Here is a 25,871-nt window from a genome sequence, read left to right on the forward strand (position 1 = left end):
GAATCAGCCTCTGAGTGCGGCCACGTCTGTCCCTGCTCCTCATTGAGTCCAATACAAATATTTTCTGAGAGGAGCAGAACGGCCTGATGTTTTAAAACTGCCAGCGTCGCCAAAATATTTACTGTAGAAACACCAAATCGTACCGAAATTTTCAGTAAGTCCTTAGAGCAACATTGATCTGTGTTTTGTTCTGATAGGAGTTACCGTTTTCTCATGCTAAGCCTAATTGTGAGGCCGGTTTAGAGGCAGAAAATGGCTGTTTTTCTCCACGTTTCTGTCTGTCTCAGCCTGCGGGGGCCCCTATCGCCGTGGTAACCTCTTTGATCCTCAGGCCAGAGCTCGTTAACTTCATAAACAATCCACCTGGCGCTCGTTTAAATGTTTATAAACACAGACACAGCTAAATCAGACTGACACAGGATGCAGCTACTAACTAACTATGTGTCAAGTCAGTCACACACACACACACAGACTCTAGAGCCAGCTTCATGTGATTACAGTCACACACACACACACACACACACACACACACACACACACACACACACACACACAGACTCTCGAGCCAGCTTCATGTGATTACAGTCACACACACACACACAAACACACACACACACACCTTCATGTGATTAAAACACAGTTAACATGCAACAGAATTTAAACTTAAACCATGATTTAATCTGGTTTTAAAGTTAAACCTTGTTGGTGTCACACACACACACACAGACACACACAGACACACACAGACACACACAGACACACACACACACACACACACACACACACACACACACACACACACACACACACACACACACACACACACACACACACACAGTTAACCTAATGTGGTTACAGCTCCTCCATATCAGTGCTTATAGAAAGATGATCATGTGTCTGTCTGATCAGCTCTGTCTTGACCTTAAGATCGTGGGTTTGATTCCCATGTTGACAGAGATGGCACAACCCGCAGTAGCTCCCGTGGCCCATTCAAAATTTCCCGAGAGGAAATTTTCTAGTTATTAGTGTGACTGCTGAAGCAGTCACACTATTGTTCTTCTGTTTGGCCATTTTCTTCCGCCTTTTTACGGTCTTCTTCTAGTCCTTCATACTTTGTGCTATTTCAACAATTCATATATCAAAACGTGCAGCTTTTTTTGAACTTTATCGGCATTACTTTTCTCTTTTTAACTATTTATACTTTTTAAAATATTTAACTTTTTCACAAAAAATCTCACATTCATCAAAGTCTCAACCTCTCTTCTTCACAACTCCACTGTAGTGTAGGGGGTAGGGTAACTGGTTGCCAACCCTAAGGTCACTGGTTCGAATCCAAGGGAAGAATTCTTGTTATGTTATGTTGAATTCTGCTCTCCTCCCCCGCCTTCAATTGGTTACAGGTGTTTGTTATCTCCTTGATTACTCGTACCAGTTTGCAGCACATCATCACATTACAATGAATGACAACAGTCTTGAAAGCAGTGTGCTCTCTGTAGCCGAGTGGCAGAGTAAAGGTTTAGTGATCATATGGTCATGGGTTCGATTCCTGCCTCAGTCTTTTCACTTCATTGCTTGACTTTTGATTCCAATTATTCAGCTGTCATTGGACAGTCTTTGATTCCTCATAGTATAAAGCTCATTGTAACTCAGGTTCTCTGTGGCCATATGGTTAGTGCTCAGCCTGAAATTCACAGACATTTTCATTCTAAGTCATTCAAGCTTGACTCTCAAGCTTTCTTGATGTTGACAGTGTGCAGATCATCAACAGACAACAGTCTCTGCAACTGTGTGTGCACTGTGGCCTAGAGGCAGAGTGGAAGTCTAATGACCATGAGGATGTGGGTTCGATTCCGACCTTGGTCAAACATTTGTATGGTGATCACTGCTTGCACTATTTGCTAATTCTGCAACAGCGTTCAGTTGCTGTCAGCAGTCACACCATTTCCATTCTTGGAAATGCTTTTTCTAGTTATTTTTCCACTTCCGGCCGACTTTCGGTCCGCTACTAGTCCTGCAACTCGAAGAGTTGCAGGACATATTATATATCAAAACGTGCGGCTTGATCGGGATCGCTGTGCTATTACTTTTCTCAACAGTGTACGAATATTTCGCGACGTAAGTCGCGATTTACTGCGCAAAATTTTTGCATGTAAGTCAATGGGACGGGCGGGAAAAAAAGACCAATCATTGGAGTTTAACAAACGTCTACTGCTCAGGCATACTTTCACCTAGAGACTCCATTTAAACTTTAAACAGTAGACACAAGTCTTGTGTATTGTCGTATTACTCCACGTTTTGATAGGTCATATAGTTTTTGATCAATCCCTGATCAATGACCATGATCATTTTTGGAGAAATTATGAGATTATAATGGGTGTGTATTGGACAGAATGTTCGTGTCAGAGTGCGTGACATCATCGGTTAGAGTGGGAGACAGTGTTAATTTTGACAACAAATTCTAATTTAGTTTTAGTCTTAGTCTTTTGACTAAAATACAATTTAGTTGTAGTCATATTTTAGTCATCTGAAATATTTTAGTTTTAGTCTAGTTTTAGTCGACAAAATATCTTTAGAATTTTAGTCAGCTAAAATTACAGTGGATTTAGTCGACGAAATGTTTCTCCAGAATATCCAGTCATTGGAATTATCCATCAATCTGTTATGGAATGGTATTAAGGTTTGAGTCTACAATACAGGCACAGAAACAGTTGTAATATGGTGCATTTTGTTTTATTCATGTTCTTTTAACTTTCATGTTAATACTGAGTTTCAATCAAATTGCTTTGGTTTTCTTTGGAACAGTTTAGTCAGTCTCCCATCTACTATCTCCATCATTAGCACAAAGTCCTCAGCTGCAGTTGTGAGTGGTAAATGTGTGTGTCCAGTCCATCTGGCCTGCTCCTTGGTCTGTTGTTCTAGAAGAACTGAGGGAAGCTGTAGAGATGAACTGCTGCTGGGTTGCATAGCAGCACTAGCTTTATCTCCACTTGGTCCATGGTCATCTGTGTCATCATCAGAGTCTTCTGTATCTGTGAGGGTGAATAAGGGGGGAATCAAGTTGTGATCTTTGTCGCTCAGTCCTCCCTCTGTCACACTATACACACACACACGCAGGCACACATGCACGCGCTTGCACACGCACACACACGCGCAACGAATCAATCTTCTAATCAATACAATTCAGAGGTGGTTTCCTTTAGCTTCTATTACATTTCATGTTTAGTCCTATAAACACGGTGGTTTGTCTGATAATATAACTTTAGCGTGTGTGCTTACCGTCGCGTGTTCTGGATGAGCTCTGTGTAGATGATGCTTCACGTTGCTGGTGTGTGGATCGATGTGGGTCCCCGCGATTTCGATTTCTTCCCTGGGCATTGTCCTTGTTGTCATATGTGAAGTGTGTGACCAGATGTCATTTCTTCGTTTCTGTCCTAAACTCAGCGCTGATATTTCCGTGGTGTTGTGTTCATAACTCATGCTGTCGCGCTCGGAGCGCGTGCACCGCAGGACGCTAAGGAGCGAGGCCAGAGTTTTATTTTGAAACTTTTCATGTGCCGCGGCTGTGGCTCTGCTTCCGGAGAAATCAACATGATTGGACCTCTTCTCCATTCGTCCCTCCCTAACATTTTCGTCTCGTTTTTATTAGTTGACTAAATTGTTTATTAATTTCATCATCGTCTTCGTCATCACAGCTGACTTTTTATTTAGTTTTTATTTAGTTTTCGTCCGTGAAAAAGGTTCGTTGACGAATATATTTCGTCATAGTCTTCGTCAACGAAATTAACACTGGTGGGAGAGAGTGAAGAAACATTCTGTATTTTTTCTGGATAAACTGTGACCACGGCCACAATTTACACTCTACAGACATAATTTTTTCAGAATTTGTAAGACAAACTTGTTATCTCTCATGTCATGTGCTCAAAATATCAGAGAGACTTACAGAATTGACAGAATCAGCCTCTGAGTGCGGCCACGTCTGTCCCTGCTCCTCATTGAGTCCAATACAAATATTTTCTGAGAGGAGCAGAACGGCCTGATGTTTTAAAACTGCCAGCGTCGCCAAAATATTTACTGTAGAAACACCAAATCGTACCGAAATTTTCAGTAAGTCCTTAGAGCAACGTTGATCTGTGTTTTGTTCTGATAGGAGTTACCGTTTTCTCATGCTAGGCCTAATTGTGAGACCGGTTTAGAGGCAGAAAATGGCTGTTTTTCTCCACGTTTCTGTCTGTCTCAGCCTGCGGGGGCCCCTATCGCCGTGGTAACCTCTTTGATCCTCAGGCCAGAGCTCGTTAACTTCATAAACAATCCACCTGGCGCTCGTTTAAATGTTTATAAACACAGACACAGCTAAATCAGACTGACACAGGATGCAGCTACTAACTAACTATGTGTCAAGTCAGTCACACACACACACACACAGAGACTCTAGAGCCAGCTTCATGTGATTACAGTCACACACACACACACACACACACAAACACACACACACACACACCTTCATGTGATTAAAACACAGTTAACGTGCAACAGAATTTAAACTTAAACCATGATTTCATCTGGTTTTAAAGTTAAACCTTGTTGGTGTCACACACACACACACACACACACACACACACACACACACACACACACACACACACAGGTAACCTAATGTGGTTACAGCTCCTCCATATCAGTGCTTATAGAAAGATGATCATGTGTCTGTCTGATCAGCTCTGTCTTGCGCTTAAGATCGTGGGTTTGATTCCCATGTTGACAGAGATGGCAAAATCGGCAGTAGCCCCGCGGCCCATTCAAAATTTCCCGAGAGGAAATTTTCTAGTTCCCGTTAATATAGTGTGTAAAATTAGTCTCACTGCTGATTAGGACCTTCTTAAACGTCACAGGAAGCAAAAATGTTTGAAATCACAAGATGAATTGCACAATTATCTTCATCAGCTTCGCTTTGGACCTCTGACTCGCCACCAGCATCTTTAATTTGTTCAGTAATTCAAACAGGTCTGGTATTCTGCCCATCGACAGACATTTCAGCCAATTAGAGAAACAGTTACCCAATCACAGTCTAGCAGATGTGGAAAGTATGGGGTCATCGTTTTCTAACATTGCTAATTAGCCACCCAGGTCCATTCATACAAACAGAGATAATTTCTAATCTGTTTACAGAGGAGTTGGAGACTTCTACTGCACAGCATGTGACTGATGCTGAGGTGTATCGTGGCCCCAGAGAAAACTGTGCTTAGGAAGACAAGTTCAGAGTTATGACATACAACCTCAGCAGGTCTCAGAAAAAAACCTATACAGCTGAACTACTGATAATCAAATCTGATTTTATTACAGTGACATTACAACTATTCTGAATAAAGGGCTGATCAGAATAAAAATATGTCATGTAAACACGTCAATTGGAAGATTCTGATCTGATTTGGCTCAATCGGAAATAAATTGTTTTCCGATCGAGAGGAGTGGTTTATATCCTTATTCCGAACCGTGTCCATACACTTATTCTGATCGTTAATTTCTGTTTGGGGTAAAACTAACCTGACTGAGCATGTGTGCCCTATGTCAACGTGTTTTTTTGTTTTTTTTAGTGCAGGGCAGGCCAGGGGAAAAAAATCATGGATGGGAAAAATTGAGCCACTTCCGCATTTGTTGGTTTGTGTATAGCACAGGCAGAAGTACAACTTCTTCTGCGGTTGTTTTAGGGAAATTAGTTGACTCTGCGCATGTCAAAATGCTGCTATTCTGAATAAAGCATGGTGCATACATACATAGGCACGTCATGATCAGATTATTTGATTTTGCGCCCATATAGAGTGGTTTGGGATTTTCAACTCGCTCATGTATGAATTAAGACAAAGACTGTGTTTATTTATAAACTGCAGTTTCTGAGCAGCTGGGAAATCAGAGCGGCTTGGTAGACTGCGCCTCAGCACCGGTGAGAAGCAGAAATGCCATCAGTCACAGTCAGTCAGTCAGTCAGTCAGGGACATTTACAATTATAGGGCTTGCCCTCGCTGTTGCAGCCCAGCCAAAAAAAAATGCCCCACAAGTCCACTTTCTCTCAGCAAAACAATAATACCTATTGATCTCCACCTCTGCCTCTGTGCTATATTTTCCTACTGAATTTCTCATTACAACAATCCAGCTCCAGTTGCTGGACGGTGTCCCTTTTATCAACATGACGGGACTTCTGAACGCCTCAAATAGTCTCTTCTTTTGGATATGTAACTATTGTGACAAGTCTCAAGGGAGACGAAGAGAAAAACGCTGCACTGTTTTTAGTTCCCCTGAATCTATCCACTTCCTGCCAGGTCTGTTTCGGTTTGAGATGCTGTCGTTCTGCAGTCACGCTGCGGCAGCTTTACAGGCAGTATTTGAATGGCCTTTACAGTTTCTGTATGTTCACTTTTAATTCTCTGGCTCTAATTAGCGAGCAGCAAAGATAGAAATGTTTCTTCAGGGGTGTGTGATTTTTATTTTGCTTATCGTGCTCTGTAGTCCACTGTGGGCCGCCTTGAAGTTTTTCTTCTTCACTAAAATGTTATGGGAGCACGGCAACGATGTTTGCTCATCGTTTGAACATTCAGTGCTGCATCAGAGGCCCTCACACTGACAACAGCCTCGTAGAAAAACAATGCACAGGGTTGTGTATGTGTGGGCATTTTGCCACAGGGCGCAGGTAAAGAAGATGAAATACAAACAAACACGCCGAGGATGAAGGCTTAAAATGCCCAGACAGCGGTTTATGGCCTTCTGCTCCTCTGAGCTCTGGTTGCACAGCTATGGAAAGTTAATCACAGTAGCAATAAGTTTCTCCTTCTATCTCAATGCCACCCAGGTATGCAGCAAATTAGTACAATGCCACAAGGTCTACAGTGCAAGGTAATCTTTTTGAAAAGTGTGCTTTGTGAGAATATACAGTATTTTGCTGAAAGGCCTAACGTTGTGATGTGGGACAGAAAAAGGCAGAACCAACGGCTTTTGCAGGATCCCTCCACGACAGGATCCCCCGCTGTGTTAAAGCAGTGGTGCCATTGAAAGGAGTGAAGAAGCTTGAGCCTTTGCAGCGGTGCTATTGTCAGTGTGAAAGCTACCTTAAGGCTGTGCTTTGGCATCGAAAACTGAAATGGTACTACATAAAAATTGACTCCATGGCGACTGCTTTTGTTCCAAAGCTCCAAACCTGAGAGCTGAGGACCGTGGAAGTGGAAGCAAAACAAGGTTTTTTAGCAGCATGAGCCTCATTTTGATCCGTTGTGTTTTACAGACTCAGAGATGAGGCCAAACTACTGCAGCATTACCCTCGCCAGAATGAGGTGGCCTGGTGCTTGATACAGGCCGTTCTATGACTGCAAACATCACAGGTAAGATTTTCACAGCAGGCAATAACCACACTTTTTGAATTTGAATAAGACAGTAATCTACAGTACCAATGCAGTACCTGCCTAATGTAGTGTCTCATTCCTTTAAGTCCTTTTATAGTTCTCTCAGTTTGTGCCTCAAGAGATATTCATGTTAGTATATATTTAGAGAAATGTAACAATGCACCATTCACCATGCACTTTCAGTATTTCTCTTTCGCTCTCTCTTGTTTTTCTCTTAATTATGACGATTTCCAATAATCGCTTCCAAATGTAACACCTCTCTAAAGCACAGTGTTCATTAATCTTAAATACCGTTAGCTTTAGAAACCAGTTGTGGACACAGAATAAACTGCATGGGTTGAATAATCACTTCAAATGATTTCATTGCCTTCACATTTTTGTGGCTTGCTGTTATTATTGCCTTCGATAGTTGGCAGGTGTATCTGTCAGTTGACATTAACCAAGAGTGCCTACGCCAACAGCTGTCATGTACTTTACGCTTTCATGTCTGTATGTTTTGTAAAAGATTTGAAGTGGTTCATTGTAAGACGAAATGTCCAGTGCACAGAGAGTAGAATAGTACAAAGGGGGTAAAGTGTTTTGCTTGCAGAGTATCTGCTGGTCTTTGTTGTCCCAGAGACTCAGGTGTTGCTCGCCTCTCAGGCTATTAATATTTGAATCTGCCTTCAGATTCAGCAGCAGATAACAGCAGCGGTATCTCCTCTAATTGTCTGTTGCACAAGAACTACTAACTACTGGAGATGTGGGCTGCATGTCAAATAGTTTTCTTCAAATAGATTCTGTGCCTGGATTTGGGCACAAGCACAAATTAGAGCCCTACTCATTTAAATATACTGGGGTGTATTCTTCTGTCCGTGGCCTTAATTGTAAAACCAATATTTTAATTTAGGAATTGAAGTCATATCGGCATAATATCTCTTGCAATTATAACTTAATTAAAAAAAAACATGTTCGGGATGGCAAGACTGAGCAGACAGACCTGGCATTTAAATTGTCATTTCAATGAAGTTGCAATTGAACAGGTAATACTGTTGTCTTGTGTCGCTCTCTTTGCAATTTTGAAATGCAGCACAATTTCTCCAAACCATCCGAGTGCGCGTGGCGTGTACTCCAGTTGTGGCACACGCATCCGTGTCATGTGGAGTTTTTAGACTTGTCATAATTTGAAAGTTTACCTGGATCTTCTGATTTGCTGTCTGTACTCTTCTCCAGTACTCAGCTCCTTGCTTCATTTTTTTTTTTTTAATTTTGTCTCTGTGTCTGACCATGATCAACTCAAACCCAACCAGTGAACATCCTGGCAGCGCTGCACAGTTAATGACTGTGCATCGAATGCCAATTCGCGACTCCTGTTCTCGTCCAAAACACACAATCAAGCTCATTTGCAGAGGAGCTGGAGTCAACAACGCTTGTTGCTACTATACCTGTTTCAAGCAGGACTCATTAATACAAGTTGTTACTCTCATTTATAATCCTGCCAAGTGGGAACTCCAACATATTGAGCATTAAAACGAGGAGCAACAGTTGAACTTTACTATAGTGTGAATGGTGTCTTGACAGCTTATATTGTGTTATAATTATGTAACTTGTGTTTACATGCTCATTAATGCACTGGTCTCCATATTTGCAACAAGTACTACCAGATAAAGCTCTTAACATGGTCAGTCATTTCCTTCCTATGCCCCCACACTGAGGGGAACCAGTGCAGTAAGCGTGTTGGTCTGTGGATCAGTCATGTCTGTAGTGTCTGTAGTGTCTGAGCTTATTGTTGCTCATTATTGAACAGGGCTCAATCTGCCTGTAGCACAACTTCAGAATGATTTATTGTTGCCTTATGTAAAGAAATTGCGATCCTGAACTCCAGGATTAGCTGGTTGCTGATTAAGTCCCGGTTCTAATTTTACACATACCAGATTTCCGTGTGATACTCAGTAGACAGCCTAATGTCCTAGTTTAATGCCCAGCTTGGAAGCAAATGGGTCAAATCTCCCATTTTTAACCGGCCAGAGAAAAATGTCCATCACTGCAGCTTTTGGGAAAAACTTTCAAGGTGAAAGATTGGATTAGAGCTGAGACTTTCTTCATGCTGCCAGATAAGAGTTTTGTGTCACAGTAAGAATCCTTTTGTCACTGCAAGATATTTTTGAATTCCTGGTCATTCTGTCTTTGAAAACACCCTCTAGAGCCAGCTGTAAGATGTGATAAGATAGTTTTCTGCTCTCTTTCATCTAAATCATATTCAAAATACTGATGCTATTGTCTTACGTTTTTGCTGAGAGCAGCTTGCTCGACTCAGCACTGCAACTTGACCACACACACACACACACACAATGGGAGCTACTTGCTACAGGAATGTTCGTCAGCCTCTTATGGATATTACTGAGAACAGCGTTTTGATCTGTGAGCCACCTAGATACTACTGTCTGTCTGAAATGGAGAGGATATTACCTGTTATACAGTTACTAGTGCAGACGTTTTACAGACCAGGACAAATCGCTGTCAATTTCTAACTTACTGATGGAGTCATTTTCTGTCAAGTGCGATGTGCATTTTCCTATTGCTGTTTTGCCTTTCCTGTCTATTTTGCCAGGTATACACTTGAATAAAATACCATAAGAGGGTGAGAGGATGCATTAAAGTGTGTGTGGGGGAGCACTGGTTGAGGATGACTGTGCTCCCAAAGCTAATGTCTCTCTCTTTTTTTTTTTTGTGCAAAATATGTGACAAAACAACAAATCCTTTTCAATGAAAGGTACCAATGCTGGCCCACTGGTTGATTCACAGCAGTGAAAACTGCAGACTGATACTGATCACTCATTACTGGGGTGAATTAAAAAATTGGATATTCCCTAAGAAGTATTGAAAGAAGAACAATAGTTTCAATCAACAACAACAACAAAACTTTATTTCATGCATCAAGCGCAAACTCAATGTGCTACACAAAAACAAAACAAAGCACAACATTACTGTAGATAAGGACTACACATACAGTAAAATACATATCAAAGAAAAAAAGAAGGAAATGTTGCAAATTAAAAACTAAAAGCTTGTGAGAAAAGAAATGTTTTCACACAAGCATATGAAAATCATTCTAACTTATAAAGGTTATTTTGTGATGAGATTTATCATCATGTGCTAACACATGTGCTGCACCTGGTCTTATTATCCCCCCACTGTCAGCGGGAAAGAAGACAATATGCAGTCATTGTTAATGGTCTCTTTGTCTCTCCATGTCATCATGCTGTGTCTCTTTATGGTTGTTTTGCATCACTGTGGTGTCTCTGCTTCTCTTTGTGGTTGCATTGGTCTCTTTGTGGTCATTTTTATGTCTCCTCGGAATAGTTTTAGCCGTTGCAGTCCTTTAACTGAGCTCCTTATCATGAGAAATATTAAGTCCCTTCATACGAAGGCGCCCGCTGACCCCTCAGGGCTCCTCTGCCCGAAGGCCCACAGGCCTGTTCAGTAATCTGTACATGGGTCGTGTTAATTGATTATACTAGATACTGCTGGGAGGTACTTTCATAAAATCATTGAATTCATGCAGTTATTGGTCTTAACTGCTTGTTTTGTATCGAGAGAATCATGAAAAAGGTGTTGAATTGGATTCTTTTTAAAAAGGGTCTTAAAAAAGTATTAAAGATAATTTAATGAACACTACAGAAATCCCAGTGAAGCAATAGCGCGAGTATTAGATATATAAGTAGATTGATTGGGAGGAATGTTTAAGAGGTGTCTTGTGAACCTCTCGTCCAAGCCAACACACCATTCACAGTGGCAGACTAATATTAGCACTCGTCTTTGCTCCACGTGTCAGTCTGGCTTGCCTGTAACACCCACACCCACACACACATTACACACACACACACACACACAGCGAGTAAATTAGCTCTACTTAGCTCCACCTGTTTTCCAGGCTCATACTAAGCTCTCTTTCACCTCTCTGCCTACAGAGAGCAGAACAGATGTGATTGCCAGAATATCCAGCGCCCTTTCACATCAACTAATAGCCTCATTTCTGTGACGCTCAAAAACAACATATAAGCCAGTTAATTGAATTATAGTGCTGAATCTGTTTGTGGACATAATTAACTGAAACCAGTACTTTGTTTTTGTCCATTTGTAGCTCTGTCTCCTTTTAAGAAAATTTCTCACTGATCTTTATCTCCTATTTCTGTCATCGTTAGCACCTGCTGCCTACAGTACCCAGCAACAATGTCTACTTATTTGGATGTATTGTCACTGCAGAATATGACAAATAAGTGAGCAAAACCACAGTCTTGAAAGTAGCACAGTCAACACTTAGTTCACTGAACACATCATCAAAATCTCTAATGTCTTTTTCTCTTGCATTTTCCACAGCAGCAGTTTTGTGATGGTGGTAGCTAATTACAATATCTTCGACTCATCTCTGCCTCCAGCCTTTTGTAATTTCAGAAAGAATTTCAGTGGTTCGATCGGGGGGCGCGCGTGTGTATGTGTGTGATGTATGAATGGGCTAGTGAACGGATGAATGTTGCAAGCATTGTAAAATGCCTTCAGTGGTTTATAAAACAAGAAAAACATTGTATCAGTACAGTCCATTTACTATTTAGCAACTACTGTACAGTAGTTGTTTTTACACTTTGGTTTTTCATTTTAAACAAACATCTATAATGCCAGCTGGTAACTCTCAGGAGTCTTGTCATAGAGACTTACTGTATGGCGTAGATTGTGATTCTAGTTGGAATGATTTCACTGGTTGATATCAGCTCTGAAATGTGTTGCATGTGTTGTATATGATCAGGCTGTGTCATGCTTCATATTTGCCATAGAAACTGTCGTTTTTGTGAGAGATGAGCAGAAGGTTTTCAGTGTGAGTCTTGATCTTTGAAGTTGTTTTCTGTTATGCTCAACTTTTCTCTTATTTGTTTTAAGTGAGTTTACATAGTTGAGTTGAAACAAAAACAAGCATGATTGGTTGTCTCGGGGGATGTCACAAGGTACCATTGATGTGGTATAGATGCTGGAGATGTAATGGATGGAGATCGGCAGTATAACACAACTTTAGCAAGCATTTCACTCATATTTGCAACTAAAAATAGATGTGTGAGAACAGTAAAAAAAAAATGTATTTTTGTGCATTTTTGAGTATAAAAAAAGTATACAGCCCATTCATTACAGTATTCATTTGGCGCAACAGTGACTGAACTCACTCAGACACTGAAATACACAAGTTACTCCAAAGTTAATCACTAGAGAAAAGAAGTGTAGAAAACGTCAGCTGTCGCCTCTCGTCTGGAACAGTGCTGCTTTCAGTGGTCATCAGTGCTACGTCTTATCAACTGTCGCTGTTAATGTTAAATTTGTCAGTGATTCAGTGTCAGGCCTACATCAATACGGGCTGCTCTGTGTAAATTTAGATTATAGACTGAACCATGACCTTTTTGTTCAGTACCAACTTAACTATATGAGACAGGGCCTGAGACACTATAGAGGATTCTAATATCTCTATGTGTTTGAATGTGTTGCAGCTTCTGTTGTTTTCTGTATTTTGCTGTGGTATTGAATTTGTTATTGTGACATTTCGTCATTATTGGCACCACAAGCTATGAAATGTCTGCTATAGTGACATCCCCACTCCTGGTAGTCGCTCCTGCAAGTTGGAGGAAGTTGAATAAAGTTGAACTGTTGAGCTCCCTCAGCTCACGTTGCTGGGAGACTGGGGAGTCTTGAATGGAGCCAAGAGGTTGTTTGGAGGTTTTATTCATAGTGAATGGCACGGTCTGTCGCACCTCTAGTGTTGTCGGAGTTTAAATGTGTGAGCCGGAGGTAACTCTTGGCAAGAGAGCATACAACTGTATTCCTCAAATTGTCAAACTATTCCTCAAAGGTTTCTTCTGAATCAGTGTTAAAAAAATCCCACTTTATTTCTTAATGTTGTTTGGCATTTTCTGAATTGAGATAAAATATGTAGCTATACATTTCTGTAAAATAAAATACCCAGGGTGTGAGGAAGCAGGCTTTGGTAATAATGCTACTCCAAATGTAATTTCTTGTTGTCAAACTCCTGAGACACCAGATGTTTCTCAAACAAAAGCTGAGACCATTAATGTCCCAATGTTGTGTCTGGCATGCTGATTTAAGAATCTCACAAGTCTTCGTGTTTGATTGTATCATGCAAATATATCAACAGTTCTTCCCATTAAAGTGTTTCTTTATCAGTCATGCAGCAGAAAAGCACAGCTCAAGATGTTCGTCATTTCCCACTCGTTTTACATCCACTCATGATGTGTTGATAGTTATTTTTCCTAAATCACAACATCACAGCCATGCCTATGGGTCTAAGCTGCGTAATCTGAGTGAGACTAAATGTGTCCTAATGTGAGATTGCAGAGTTCATGACATTAGATATTTGTACATCTCAAAGTTGACTAACAGCACAGTCAGTCAGGGTTGTATGAACTGTGATAATGGGTCTGATGTGTAATTTTCTGAGTGATTCAAATTCTTTACTTTTATTGGATCTGTTAAACACAGTGACACATTAATTTCACTTGGTGACATGTTCATTACTGTGTGAAACACTCTGAAATGAAATATTGGTGCCACCAAATTATGCGCCTGTGCCACTAATGGGAAAATGTCAGCTGCGGCAGAAGCAAAAAAATAGAGCTCTTTGGGGGTTTTTCAGTTAAAGCAACCCGTTGCCCGGTTTAATTGCTGTGTGGTTTGCTGCAAAACTGAAAGATGACTAGTTTTAGAATTTGGCAGAGGTCTGCAGAGCAGTAAATAACACAAAACATGTCACAAAGTCATGGCTATGTTTACCTTCGAGTCATTAAACTTGATGTGTTGTTACCGGTCCTGTTGGACCCTTTATCAGCAGACACATCGGCCTTGTAGTAGCAGCCAGGCTATGTGGGTCAGTGTTACATTTTTCTCAAGTGACATTTTTGACAAAATCAATTCACAATCCCACAAAAATCACTCCAAAAATCTATATTTGCTTTGTTAAACACATGTAATTCTGGCCATGTTAAAACCTTAAATGTTATTCAGCAGAGGAGGCATTGTCGTTAGTTCACTTCTCTGGGAAAGCTGCACAGGGAAAAAGAAGGCAGAAGGTCACCACTGTGGATCTTTTTCTCTTTTTTTTCCCTTTTTACCATAGGAATGTGACAGAGAGCTGCCTCCCCCTGGGTCCCTGCCTCTCTGCTACTGGGTAGTCGTGGTGTAAATTATTGTCCCGGGTATAAATAGGCTGACAGTCTGGCAGGGCCAGGTGGTCTAATCTGCCAGTTCAGTGTCCTGCTCCCTGCCTGGTGAATGGTGTGGCTGTTGTTTGTCCCCACGTTAACATTGGCCTCAATGTCCACAGATGGCCTTGTTGTTGTACGTTGATTAAAAGGAAGGTGGCCTTAGAGATATTTTCTTTTATTTATCTTAAACAAAGGAGGCGCCTGATTTTTCTTCTTTTTTTAATTAAATGGTTGACATAATATCAATTGTTTTGCAATGTTACAGAGGCTGAACACTGACGTTTTCAGCAAAGCCTTGACATTTTGTGGAAATGTGAGCTAAAAAGTATCAAAACTTTGAGCAAAACATTTGTTATTTTTTTAAGCAAAACTTAAACTGAGTATCAATTGATTTTATACTGTTTAGTCAGAACATTTTTGCTGCTCCACATTTTCGTTGACCAAAGATTAATTGGTGGGGAAACATTTGGCACATTAAAGTGATTATGAAAGGCATTCGATGAACCTCTTCCAAAACCTGAAAATAATTTTCACAAGCGACAGACTCTGCGTAATTATGTCTAAGTGAAAAGTTACTACTTTTAGCAGTTTGTCAGACGACTTCCAAACTGTCCTTTTTTGGGGGCGTTTGTGCTCTTGCAATTTATTTTTTAGGAGAAAAACAATTGTGCATCCAATTATGCCTCATTGTATTCAGATTGCTGAATATTTAGAAGAACGAGGATTTCCCCCCGGTGACAGTTTTGGAGCAGCAGAGGTAACAACAAACATTACTGTGCGGTTACCACAAACTGTCTGGCTCACTTTTTCATTTTCATTTCTTTGATGTTTCATAATCAATTTTTTTCTTTTTTACAATGCCAGAAGGCTTGATATTGGCAGAACTGTTAACTGACCAATCAATAAGGAGATGAAGAAGATTAATTTTACAGCACTTTCATAGGAAATGCTTGATGGAAATACCATTGCTGGTATCAGTTACTTCTCCAATAACTACTGTTACTTGGTAGCCGTCCTTGTCTAACTTCTCCCTCATCCTATTTCGTTCCTGCGTTGTCTGTCTCAATCTCCCCTGTCATCACCCCCCCCCCCCCCCATCTTCAGTTGTTTCCCATCAGAGGTGCCAACATGTCACCGGCAGTGCTAAAGTCTAATGGCTATGGGAACATTTTCTCTGACACCTGCAGCAAACATGAAGCCTGCTGGGCTGCTGGGAGAACAGAGGAAGGTTTATCTGGGATGGCAGGCCTTGCCTCCATCACCATGCCAATAGAGACAGCAGCAAAGAGCCCAGCGCTTCACAGCCAGATAAGGCCCCCAGACAAAGAGACACTGCAGCTAGAACTCACTCACCACAATGGAGGTGAGAAACAAGATATATGACTAATAAACCTTGACAGTTTGCACCACTTAGATACTTTACATGAAAACACTTAACTTTTGGTCTCTGAGTTAGAAAACTGTGCTGTCATCTTAAGTATAATGTACACGTGTCATCATTAAGGCCATTTAACATGCAAGACTGAAGTTCCTCAAAGACTCCTGTTCAGGTTTAGTTAAAGCTTCATTGTAGGAAAAAGTTACGTGGACCCTAGCATTTATAGACTGAACACAAATAGACCAGTAGCCTGAACATACAGTAACCTTATGATTAATAATGTGTTGGAAATTAATTAAATTACATTGCTCATCGGTCAACAGGTCAGAGAGGTTGAACATAATAATCACCATATATTAACTGCACAGTTTGCAATTTTATACAGTTTTGTAAATGGCCTAATTACACTGACATTTCACCGTGGTCATTATGGTCACATTGTTGTGCATATAGCTTGAGATTGTGCTTTAGATAAGAGTGTAGTTGATCATTTTTCAATTCTTTATGCTGCATATAGTTTATAAGGTTGTATTATATACTAGAGGAACTTTGTAGTTCTGTTCCAGTGGCTGTTTCCTAGTTTTTACCATGGGCGCCTTAAAAACAATGATTGTGTTATTTCCTGAGAGTTTCTGATGATGGCAGAGATTGCTGAGAGTGAAGACAGCAAGAAACAAGTTATAGTAATCTGCCTTGTGTCAGTAACCCATCTAACAAAGCCGTCTCCACTGCGAACTCGCTGCGATTTAAGCTGTCTATCACAGCGAATGAAACGACATGATTATGACAATAGAGGGGAAGGCTCTCAGTTCAGCAACGAGACAAGGTTATTCCTCCCTTCATCAGGATGTATTATGATATAAATGGAAGTATGTACTACTACTAAATAAAGCACAGTATAACTTGAACTTGTACAATATCCCGTCACCTTCCTGGATCTTTTAGCAGTGTCTTTAGGCCACGTTATAGGTGCTGCGTGAGCACTGCACCTTCACGAGTCCTTGTGGGGATATCGTCACAGCCTGAGGTCTGGACAGGAAAATCAGCTCTGCGTTTGGCTAACCATGGCAGGCAAACTTGAAATCCCATGGTGACACAAGATGCCCGGGCCAGGCAGTCCGTCACCATGAATACAAAGAGTGGATTTATCTCCTAGCACTCAGATATGACCAGGAATAATTCAGGGAAAGCGTAGTCATGCTTTTACTCCTGTTCCACATTTTCACATTGTAACACCTGCTGCTTTTCACTACCCGCTCCTTTGTACATGGAGTCTAGACTGCAAGTAATGGTTATCACCTTCTGTATTTGGCCATGAGCAAGATGTTTTATCCAAACAGACTGTTTTCTGGACCGAGTTTTGAACTTTATTGAATAGTGTAAACCTTGTATTAAGTAGCTCTGAGATATTGAATAGGTAATCCATTAAACATGCACAGTGGTTTCGAATGTAATATCGAGCTATTACCTTACCAATGCCTTGTAGAAAGAAATCACGATTCACTCAGATTCCTTGAACGAAACTCATTTGGCATGGGTCACCGCATGTGACCAGTATGTTTGCTAAAAGTAAAAAGAGAAAATAGAGCCATTCAGTTGATTCTGTTTTTTCGTTCTAGTTATTTATTGTGTGTGTCGGCATAAGTGTTTGTGCTTGTCTGGCAAGAAATTAACTTTGTCACAGTGGCCCTAAACAATAGCAAGCAGGAATTGCTGAGCCTAATGTTGCACTCTGGGAACAGTAAAGTCATTTCGCTCCAGCAGACCACTTAATAGCTTTGGCTGATGGAGAGTTTGGAAATCCATCAGTCAATTGAGCCAGACAGAGATGAGCAGTCTTCTGAGTACTTGGATGCTTAGTATGTGAGGAAACAGGTAGCAGGACCGCAGAGCCACTTTCATTATGAGCTGGAGTCATACAAAGACGTCTAATTGACATCTAAAGGACATCTAATTACTTTTTCCAAACCACACAATATCAGCCAGTAATCTAAATTGATCCGACAGACGCTGGATATTGAGAACAAAAGAGCACTGGAATGAAAATAAGTAGTTAAATTATGTGTAGAGTGAGTGGTATAGTGTAAGACGGCCACTGCACCACCCAGTGACATGACATAAAGACTTTTATCAATGGTTGGATTATAGGCATGATGAGTTCAGTGATGTTTATTACCAATGAGAGCTGATGTTTCTTTGTTTTAATGGTTTCTTATCCTCTATGATACATATACTGTCACACTGGGAAGTAATATGTTTACCATCAGGTCTGTTTGGAGGATAGGGAGCACGGCTTGGACTATGTTCATCTTCTCATTAAAAATCTGTCCATGGTCCATGCAAAATTAGGTCACCAAAACCCAATTTCTGCCTCACTTTTGTACAGCGGGAGGAATTGGAGTTGTGTTTTCCATCTCTTTTTCTCTCCCTTGGTCTGTTTTTTGTTCAGACTTCACAAAAACAACAACAAAAAAGAGTAAACAACATTAATAGGTATATCATTCATTGAGCAACTCTGGTGGAAGAGTCCAATTGTAGAGACTGAGAGAAAGTTATGCAGCACGTTTGTATGTTTATTATCTTCTCTCTGGCTGTCACAAAGAGCTCGGTAAGAAATAACCATGGGCATAAATATTCAAGACACCAGCTAGACCTCATGTGTCATGTATAACGGAGAACAGAGGCATCTTTCCATAATAATGGGGATGGATATTTACCTCTGCCAAGAAGGCTTTGTTTTCCACCGTGTCTGTTTATTTGTTAGCAGGATTACACAAAAGTACTCAACCAAACTTTGTGGAGCTTTGTGGCCTGGACCAAAGAAGAAGCCACTGGATTTTAGGGCAGATCCAAGTATGTTTTTTCCTCTTAAGTCTAGTGTATGTTCTTTTGTGCTCTCCGTATGCCTGTTTTGTCAGGTACAGCTGCATTTTACTCACCTTTTTACTACCAAATTAATAAATGGACTGACTGCAGCCAGGCTGAATCGCACTTTGAGTCATAAAGTTGAACTATTTTCGTGTGTTTTCTCCTCTATTTGGCCACAGTCAGAGGAGATGACATATGGGCCATGGGTTGGACTGAAACCCTGGCTGCTGTGGGTAGGACTAAGCCTTTGTAGCACTCGCACTACCAGGTGAGCTGCCCCCGAATTGAATTGTATTGTATTGTGAATTGTTGTCTTGTCACAACCTCAATTGTTTTTAATTCAACATAATAAACAGAACAATTCCACAAATCAGAAGACCATCCAGTGTTTAGCTGTCCAGGCAGAGGAAGCCCACGTGGACCAGTCTTGCTTGTCCAGCCAACATCAATTTCAGCTTGTTGATCTGACTGGTCAGGAATGCCACCAATAAAGGGAATGACCTAAAAAGCTGTGATGATGGGTGCGGCAGGGCAGTGTGAGGGTATTGTTATTCACTGTGTCCTACAAATGAATTATTTATACTGCGCTTCAAGGTATAGACGAATTCGGAGAACGTTTTGTGTATGCCGCCATCTTGCGGCGGCGCCATTGCTGCGGTGACATGTGTCAGTCATAGTAAACTGATTCTCTATGACAGCATCATAAATAGGCTGAATTTGTGATGTTTAGTGCCCCCCAGTAACTGATTAAGGTATCTTACATGAATACCAATATTCATTTAGTAATTAATCATTTGTTTGAGCGATTAGCAGGAAAGATTAGAGTAACAGGGAGATAAGAGACTGTATCATAAACAATATAACATACCGGTACGTTATGCGTGCTGACGTTAGCAAGCCAGCAGCGGGATATTTAATCATGTGGACAGGCTACATGAATAAGATTATAAAAACAACAACAACTTTTGCTTTGTTTTAGATATTCAAGAATATTTTATTGACCAGCTGGCCTCCGATGATCAGAAAAAACGTCAATTACAGGTCTCTGATTTATGGTCAAAATTACCTGAACTCCGGATGGGTCGGACATGTTTTACACCGGCTTTTAGACGACCATGATCACATCATATTGAAGGGATCAGTGAGACATTCACAGACTGTCCACACGATGTGAAGGTAACGGTGAGAAGGGAGGGTAGCCAGGTTGTACAGGTCAGCTGTGACTGCGTCGCTGGCGGCTGCTGCTGCTGCTGCTGCTGCTGTTGACACGCTGTACGTAACGTTACGGTCTAAACACGGACACTCCTCCTGAAGTAAGGGGCTGTGTTTTGCTGATATTAGAGCAGTCGAGGACGGCACATGTCCTCCCATCCTTCCTGGACATGTTCGCAGAAGAGAAAGGGAAGAGAAAAGGTCCACTTGCATTCAAATGCCCGCTTCGCGCACAGAGCCAACAGCTGCCTGACTGTGAGTTGTCACCGCAGTAATGGCGGCCGTTCGATTTCCGGTGACGTCGCCGAATCAGTCTATAGCGAGATACGGTGGAAATAGGAATGATTACATCAGCATAAATGGGCGAAGAAGGCGCCGCAGCTTCTGTTGTCATAGCAGCAGCTTTAAAGGAGTTGGCCTAATTATTTGGCGCAGTTGTTGCCATTTTCAGGATGGTTGATATTTGCTGTTTCCTCAGGTCTTAGGTCAATAGTTCACTTTATTTGTTTGAATTATGTAGATACAGTTCAAACTTTGAAACGTATTGCAGATGGTATTACTGATTGAAAATGTAAAACAAAGGGCAATTTCAGTGTTGCTGACACTTCCTTCTTGATAACTTTGTATTGTCTTGATGCTCAGTGTGAATCTTGCCACAGATTTAGAGGCAAATTGTCTTTTAAAATGAATGTGTATATTTAAGCAGTGATTTTTTTGTCAGTTAATAATAAGATTTCAAATATTGCTGGTCAAGCCCTCTTTGTCTGACAATGTAAATGTAATTTCTTTAGGAGAGATGGTTTATCAAAACAAGATATACTACCACTTTGTACGCTGGGGATTTGATGGGTGTTTCTTTTTTTCTTACAATATTGCGACATTTTTATAAACTAAAGGATGATGAGAGCAAAAATAATCATTAGATTAACAGCTAATGAAAATACTCCCCCAATGAATCTCATGTAATTGCATACAAACCTGTTTTAAGAGCTACCTTATCCTGCGTCCTAATTATCTCCAGGTTTGATTGTGCCAGTATGCTGCACAGTTTCTCTTTACTCCTAAGCAGCTCATCCCTCTATCAGAGGCAGCTTCAGTGTTGAGACAAGGTAATTAGCTGTAGGAGTCTGCATTGAGGAGCAGAACAGGCTCATCTGCTTTTCAATCAAAGGCTGTGCGCTCTGGTCAAGGCCTGGAGAGAACACGCCGCGCCAGCTGAATGAGGATGCGCCCTCATACCTTGTACTGGGAGAATGGATGGTATTCGTTCGTTATTATAGCAGACAGAAAAATAGCTAAATTTGGGTTCTCCTTAAGTATGGATTTTTCTTTGCAGCATAAAATACACGCACTTAAGTAGGCTACTAATCACCAAATGATTTTGAATCTTCTTTCATCCCTTCGTTTATTTTGATATTTTTTTATGTAGACTGTGAAAGGATGCAGATGAACAGCGCACACACACACCCAGTCGCTGTGCTGCTTGGCACAGGCAGAAACAGACTGTTGAACATGAGACAGCTGCACACTCAGCTCACATTGCATGACAAGTAATTTAGGACACAGATGATCATGCCTACTTTATCTTACTTTCATGCTAATTTGGCAAAATATGACAGAGTTAACAGAATGAGAAAGCTATAGAAAAGTGTAGTACCTCCTTCATCTACACACACACACACACACACGACCAGTATTTAGTGCATTACAAGACATCCTTGCTCCAACGAGCACCAGCTTGTTGGAAATTATATCAAAGGTTTCCGGGCTCTGAAATACTTTAATAACCAAATATCCTGTTTTCTGTAATCTGGAAATTGATTCACTTCAGATGAGCTGACCTTTTAATTTTTTTTGCTGACATCCCTCCATAAGTATTTCATGCCTTTGTGCCTGTTTGTCCTATTGTTATGAACATGATATCTCAGCAACACCTTGATGGAACGTCTTTAGATTTGGTACAAACGTTCACAAAGACCTAATGATGGACTGATGAGATTTTTGGGGTTAAAGGTCAAGGAAGTGGTGACCTAACAAGACCCAGTTTTAGCAATGTGAATGCAATACGTAGCTCAGCAACGCCTTCTTCAAGTTGTCACCAATGTCTATATGGACAAACTGATTAGATTCTGCGTGTCAAAGGTCGCAGGGACCCGAGAAAACACGTTTTAGCTATTACTCAACACAAAGTTTAATATTTTATATGATTCTGGAGTGAAGGAGCCATGCAACTGTGCGGCGGTAATCCTAGAGTTTAATATTTTAGTCCTGGTGTCGGAGGTCTAACCGAGATATCAGCGTCAGAGATGTGGCGGCGTCTGCCTGTAGTTGCAGTACTGGCCTCCCTGTCTCATCCTTTCCCCTCTATGCACATGCCTTAGCCTGCCTCCTACTTTTCCTCCCTGACTTAAGTACTTGTGACAAGGAGAGCTGAGCCCCATCTATCCCTTTACATGCAAGGCTGCTTTTTCAAACCTTTATTTACCAAGGGTTGCTTGACTCAACACTTCTGCTCTTTTCCAGCAATAGTCTCTCTACACTGTCGCCCAGTTGCACATATTCAAACTAGGAATGTGCGGTGCATTTTAATAAAGACTATTGTGCACTATAATCAAACTCTCAAGGATACTGCCTCCGTTAAAGGACACAGTTTTAAGGATTTTTTGAAGATGTGAAAGCCATGGCTTTTTCAGGATGGAGGCTGAAGATAATTACCAAGACCTTAAAAACAACACAGCGTTGTCCCTCTTTATTGCTATGTCTTGTAATCATTCACTCTTAATATCCTCATTAAGTTCCCTCTTTGTCGTACTTTGCCTAATTAACATAATAAAGTAACGGCACGCTCTGAGATTTCTTTTTGATTTTTTTTTTCCTAGAAACTAATCCCCACCACAGTAATGATTTAGCCACCTAAACACTTGTCTCTATATCTCTAGCTGATATTAAATCCTATTTATTTTTCATCTTTTTGAATCAAATTTTGTGGTGGTGGTCTTTTTTCTTCTTTATTTTAATTTTTGGCTCCACCAAGTAACATTGAGTGCTGCGGAGCTCAGTGTGTGTGTGTGTGTGTGTGTGTGTGTGTGTGTGTGTGTGTGTGTGTGTGTGTGTGTATGAGCAAGAGGGCGAAAATGATTTCCCCAACCTCCTCATTGGCCATGAATGCAAAGACAGTAGGCTCCGTGTCTATTGCTGTTAAACAACACTCACTGGCTCCCAGCCCGCTGTTAAATTACGTAGCAAAAACTCTCTCCCAAGACTTGGCTCAAAACTGTTCATAAGTTGTTTACCCTAACCAGCACCACAGCTGTTAAGTTAGTGGCACAGAGACCAGGACTGGGTTTATAAAACATGAAAAAGCCTCTTGATTATTTATTTTTGCTAAGTTGTTGTTCTTTTGCTTGTTGAATGGTTTTCTTAACCATAAACAACCAGTGGGAGTACTCTCTAGACATCCACATGAGTGATCAAGAATACTAGGGATGCACCAATGCATCGGCTGGACATCAGTATCGGCCGATATTCGCCTCATTCACTGCCACTGGGAAATACTGATGGCAGTGGCCGATGTTTATCTGTAATGTGGCATATTGTGCTGACTCAGAGGAGAAGCCTGTTTTTTTCCTCTTTTTGGGGGGGGGCGTGACTCTGCCGAGATGCCAGAGGGCGTGTTCACGTTCAATTTGTTTAAGTTAAGTGAGTGAAAATGTCATGTTTTGTAGAATAATGAAGATATCTTTGTTTTCTTTACACAAAAGAGGAATATACAGAGAAAAAACATCAGTACCAGCATCAGCCATCAGCCAAATAGTTGTTTTAAACATCGGTATCATCCCAGAATTTCACATCCCCAAATAATATGAAGTAATCTGAAAATAGTCACTAGTGGTCCCTAGTATCTGTATTTTGTTGCAGAAATATTGGAGGGTATTCAGAACAGCAGTGAAATATGTTCACTTTACATTGTGTGATCTTGAAGCCACAATACCACTGCACTAAAGCTGTGGGCCTCCTGAAAACTTTTCCTGAAGCCTAAAATGCAATTTCATTTGTTATTTGAGGATGCACACATTTTTTATTGCTTTTCTCACACTTAGGGGGCTTGTTTCCTGTCCTGGGGTGCTCGGAAATTGTGTTGTGTTGGTCCTCTGGCTATGTGTGTTAACACTGGGAAATTGTTTTCCTGCTCACCATCAGTGTCTCCAGCCTGAGCCATGTCTAAATGACGGGAGATGTAGCTAACCACTTCGTTCTCTCTAAACATTGTTTGGGGTAGAGCAGTGGATATGTCTCTGATTTGCTCTTGCTGTCGTCTCATTGTCCTCTGTCTGGCCTCTGGCTGTCATGCACTTCCTAAGTGTTATAAATCTTTCTAAAACTAAAGCATTTTTTTATGATGTGCCAAGTTAAATCTATGGCGTGGCATCAACACGTCCACAAAAGCCACTCATCAATTGGCAAAAAAAAAGCTTTATAGATGATTTAATAGCAGAGATATTTCCTCTGTTGCACTGTTTCTCACCCACTGATGAAGTAAGTGAAGTTTGTTTTTTTAAATCATGTTTATATAAACTGTTTCTGGATCAGTTCACTGTCTAAATGAAATAATTGTAACATTTGTAACAAAGAAATCTGTGACTATTGCCAGAGAGCACAAATCACTGCTTCAGTGTTGTTGTGTGTTCATTTAAAAAACTAAAAAAACTAAAAACTATTTTTACTCTGTGCCATCCCATATTGCAGCGCCGTGCTGCTGCCATCTCTGCAGCATGTTGTGTCGCTGTGTGTAGAAAAGCTTGACAGACTGTCAGCTCTTCAACATGTCAGCAGGGGCTCATTAACAGACAAATACTCTACCACATGACTGCATGTTTTAGTGGTGAGGGAGCAGTTGTATCTGTATTTACAGTCCATACTGTACAGTTTCATGCATTGCATTGATTATAGAGTATGTACGCGCAAATTCTGATTGTAGGAAGGCTGAGAGAAGTAACCACATTACTACAATCATGACAATGCCTCTATTCAGTGAAGCATTTCCATTCCCGCAACCCACATGCAGCATCTGACAACTGCACAGGTTTTCCTTGTTATTACTCACACGATCTGCATTCAACCAGCTGTATGAAACCATAATAATAGAGAATCCATTGTTGAGTGTGGAGAAATATTGAACATCTCCAATCTTTACATATGTTGTTCCTGCTCTCATCATGTCAGGATGTGGCTTTACATTCTGTTTGGTTTTTTTTTAAATCCTCATATGAAGGCAGCACTATGAAAACAGTGGCAATTATGAAGCTTTTACAAACACAGTGCTTTACAGTAATCTGGGCGAGTTGTTGAGGTATAAATATTTCTACCACTACTTCTATTTGTGGAATAGAAGAGAGCTGACACAGTTAACAGATTAATTAATCAGCCACTTGATAGAAAAAATAATATTTTGGGGTTCTCAAAGGGGAGGATTGGCTGGCTTTGTTTTGGTCATTTATGATATTAATTGTGTGTGTGTTTTGGAATGAGCAGATGAAATGATAATGAAGCTCATCATCAGTTGCAGTTCTGATACTATATTTATATCAGTGTATATATATATATATATATATATATATATATTTTTAGATAACGTTACATTATCAAATATAATGTTGTTTTATATAAGCAGTGTTACAGTATTGCATAGAAATTGCATTTGTTCTTTTTTGGGTTTGTTTTTCTTTCAGCATTGAAAAAAGAAAGCACAAAGAATCTATTAACGCAAAGACTGGAGCAGGGGTTTGA

The 25,871-nt window shown here is 40.6% G+C and overlaps 1 protein-coding gene across 1 annotated transcript in view; it reads left to right on the forward strand.

Annotated features, from left to right (window-relative positions):
* enox2 (ecto-NOX disulfide-thiol exchanger 2) overlaps positions 1–25,871 on the forward strand; it is a 209,027-nt gene that overhangs the window by 35,554 nt on the left and 147,602 nt on the right. The window contains exon 2 of the mRNA XM_085789333.1: positions 7,271–7,367. Coding sequence (XP_085645459.1) covers positions 7,349–7,367 — 19 coding nt within the window. The 5' untranslated portion in view covers positions 7,271–7,348. The remainder of the gene's footprint in view (positions 1–7,270; positions 7,368–25,871) is intronic.

The sequence above is a fragment of the Trachurus japonicus genome, chromosome 10 (assembly GCF_045865225.1).
Source record: "Trachurus japonicus isolate A0001 chromosome 10, Traja_1.0".
NCBI lineage: Eukaryota > Metazoa > Chordata > Actinopteri > Carangiformes > Carangidae > Trachurus > Trachurus japonicus.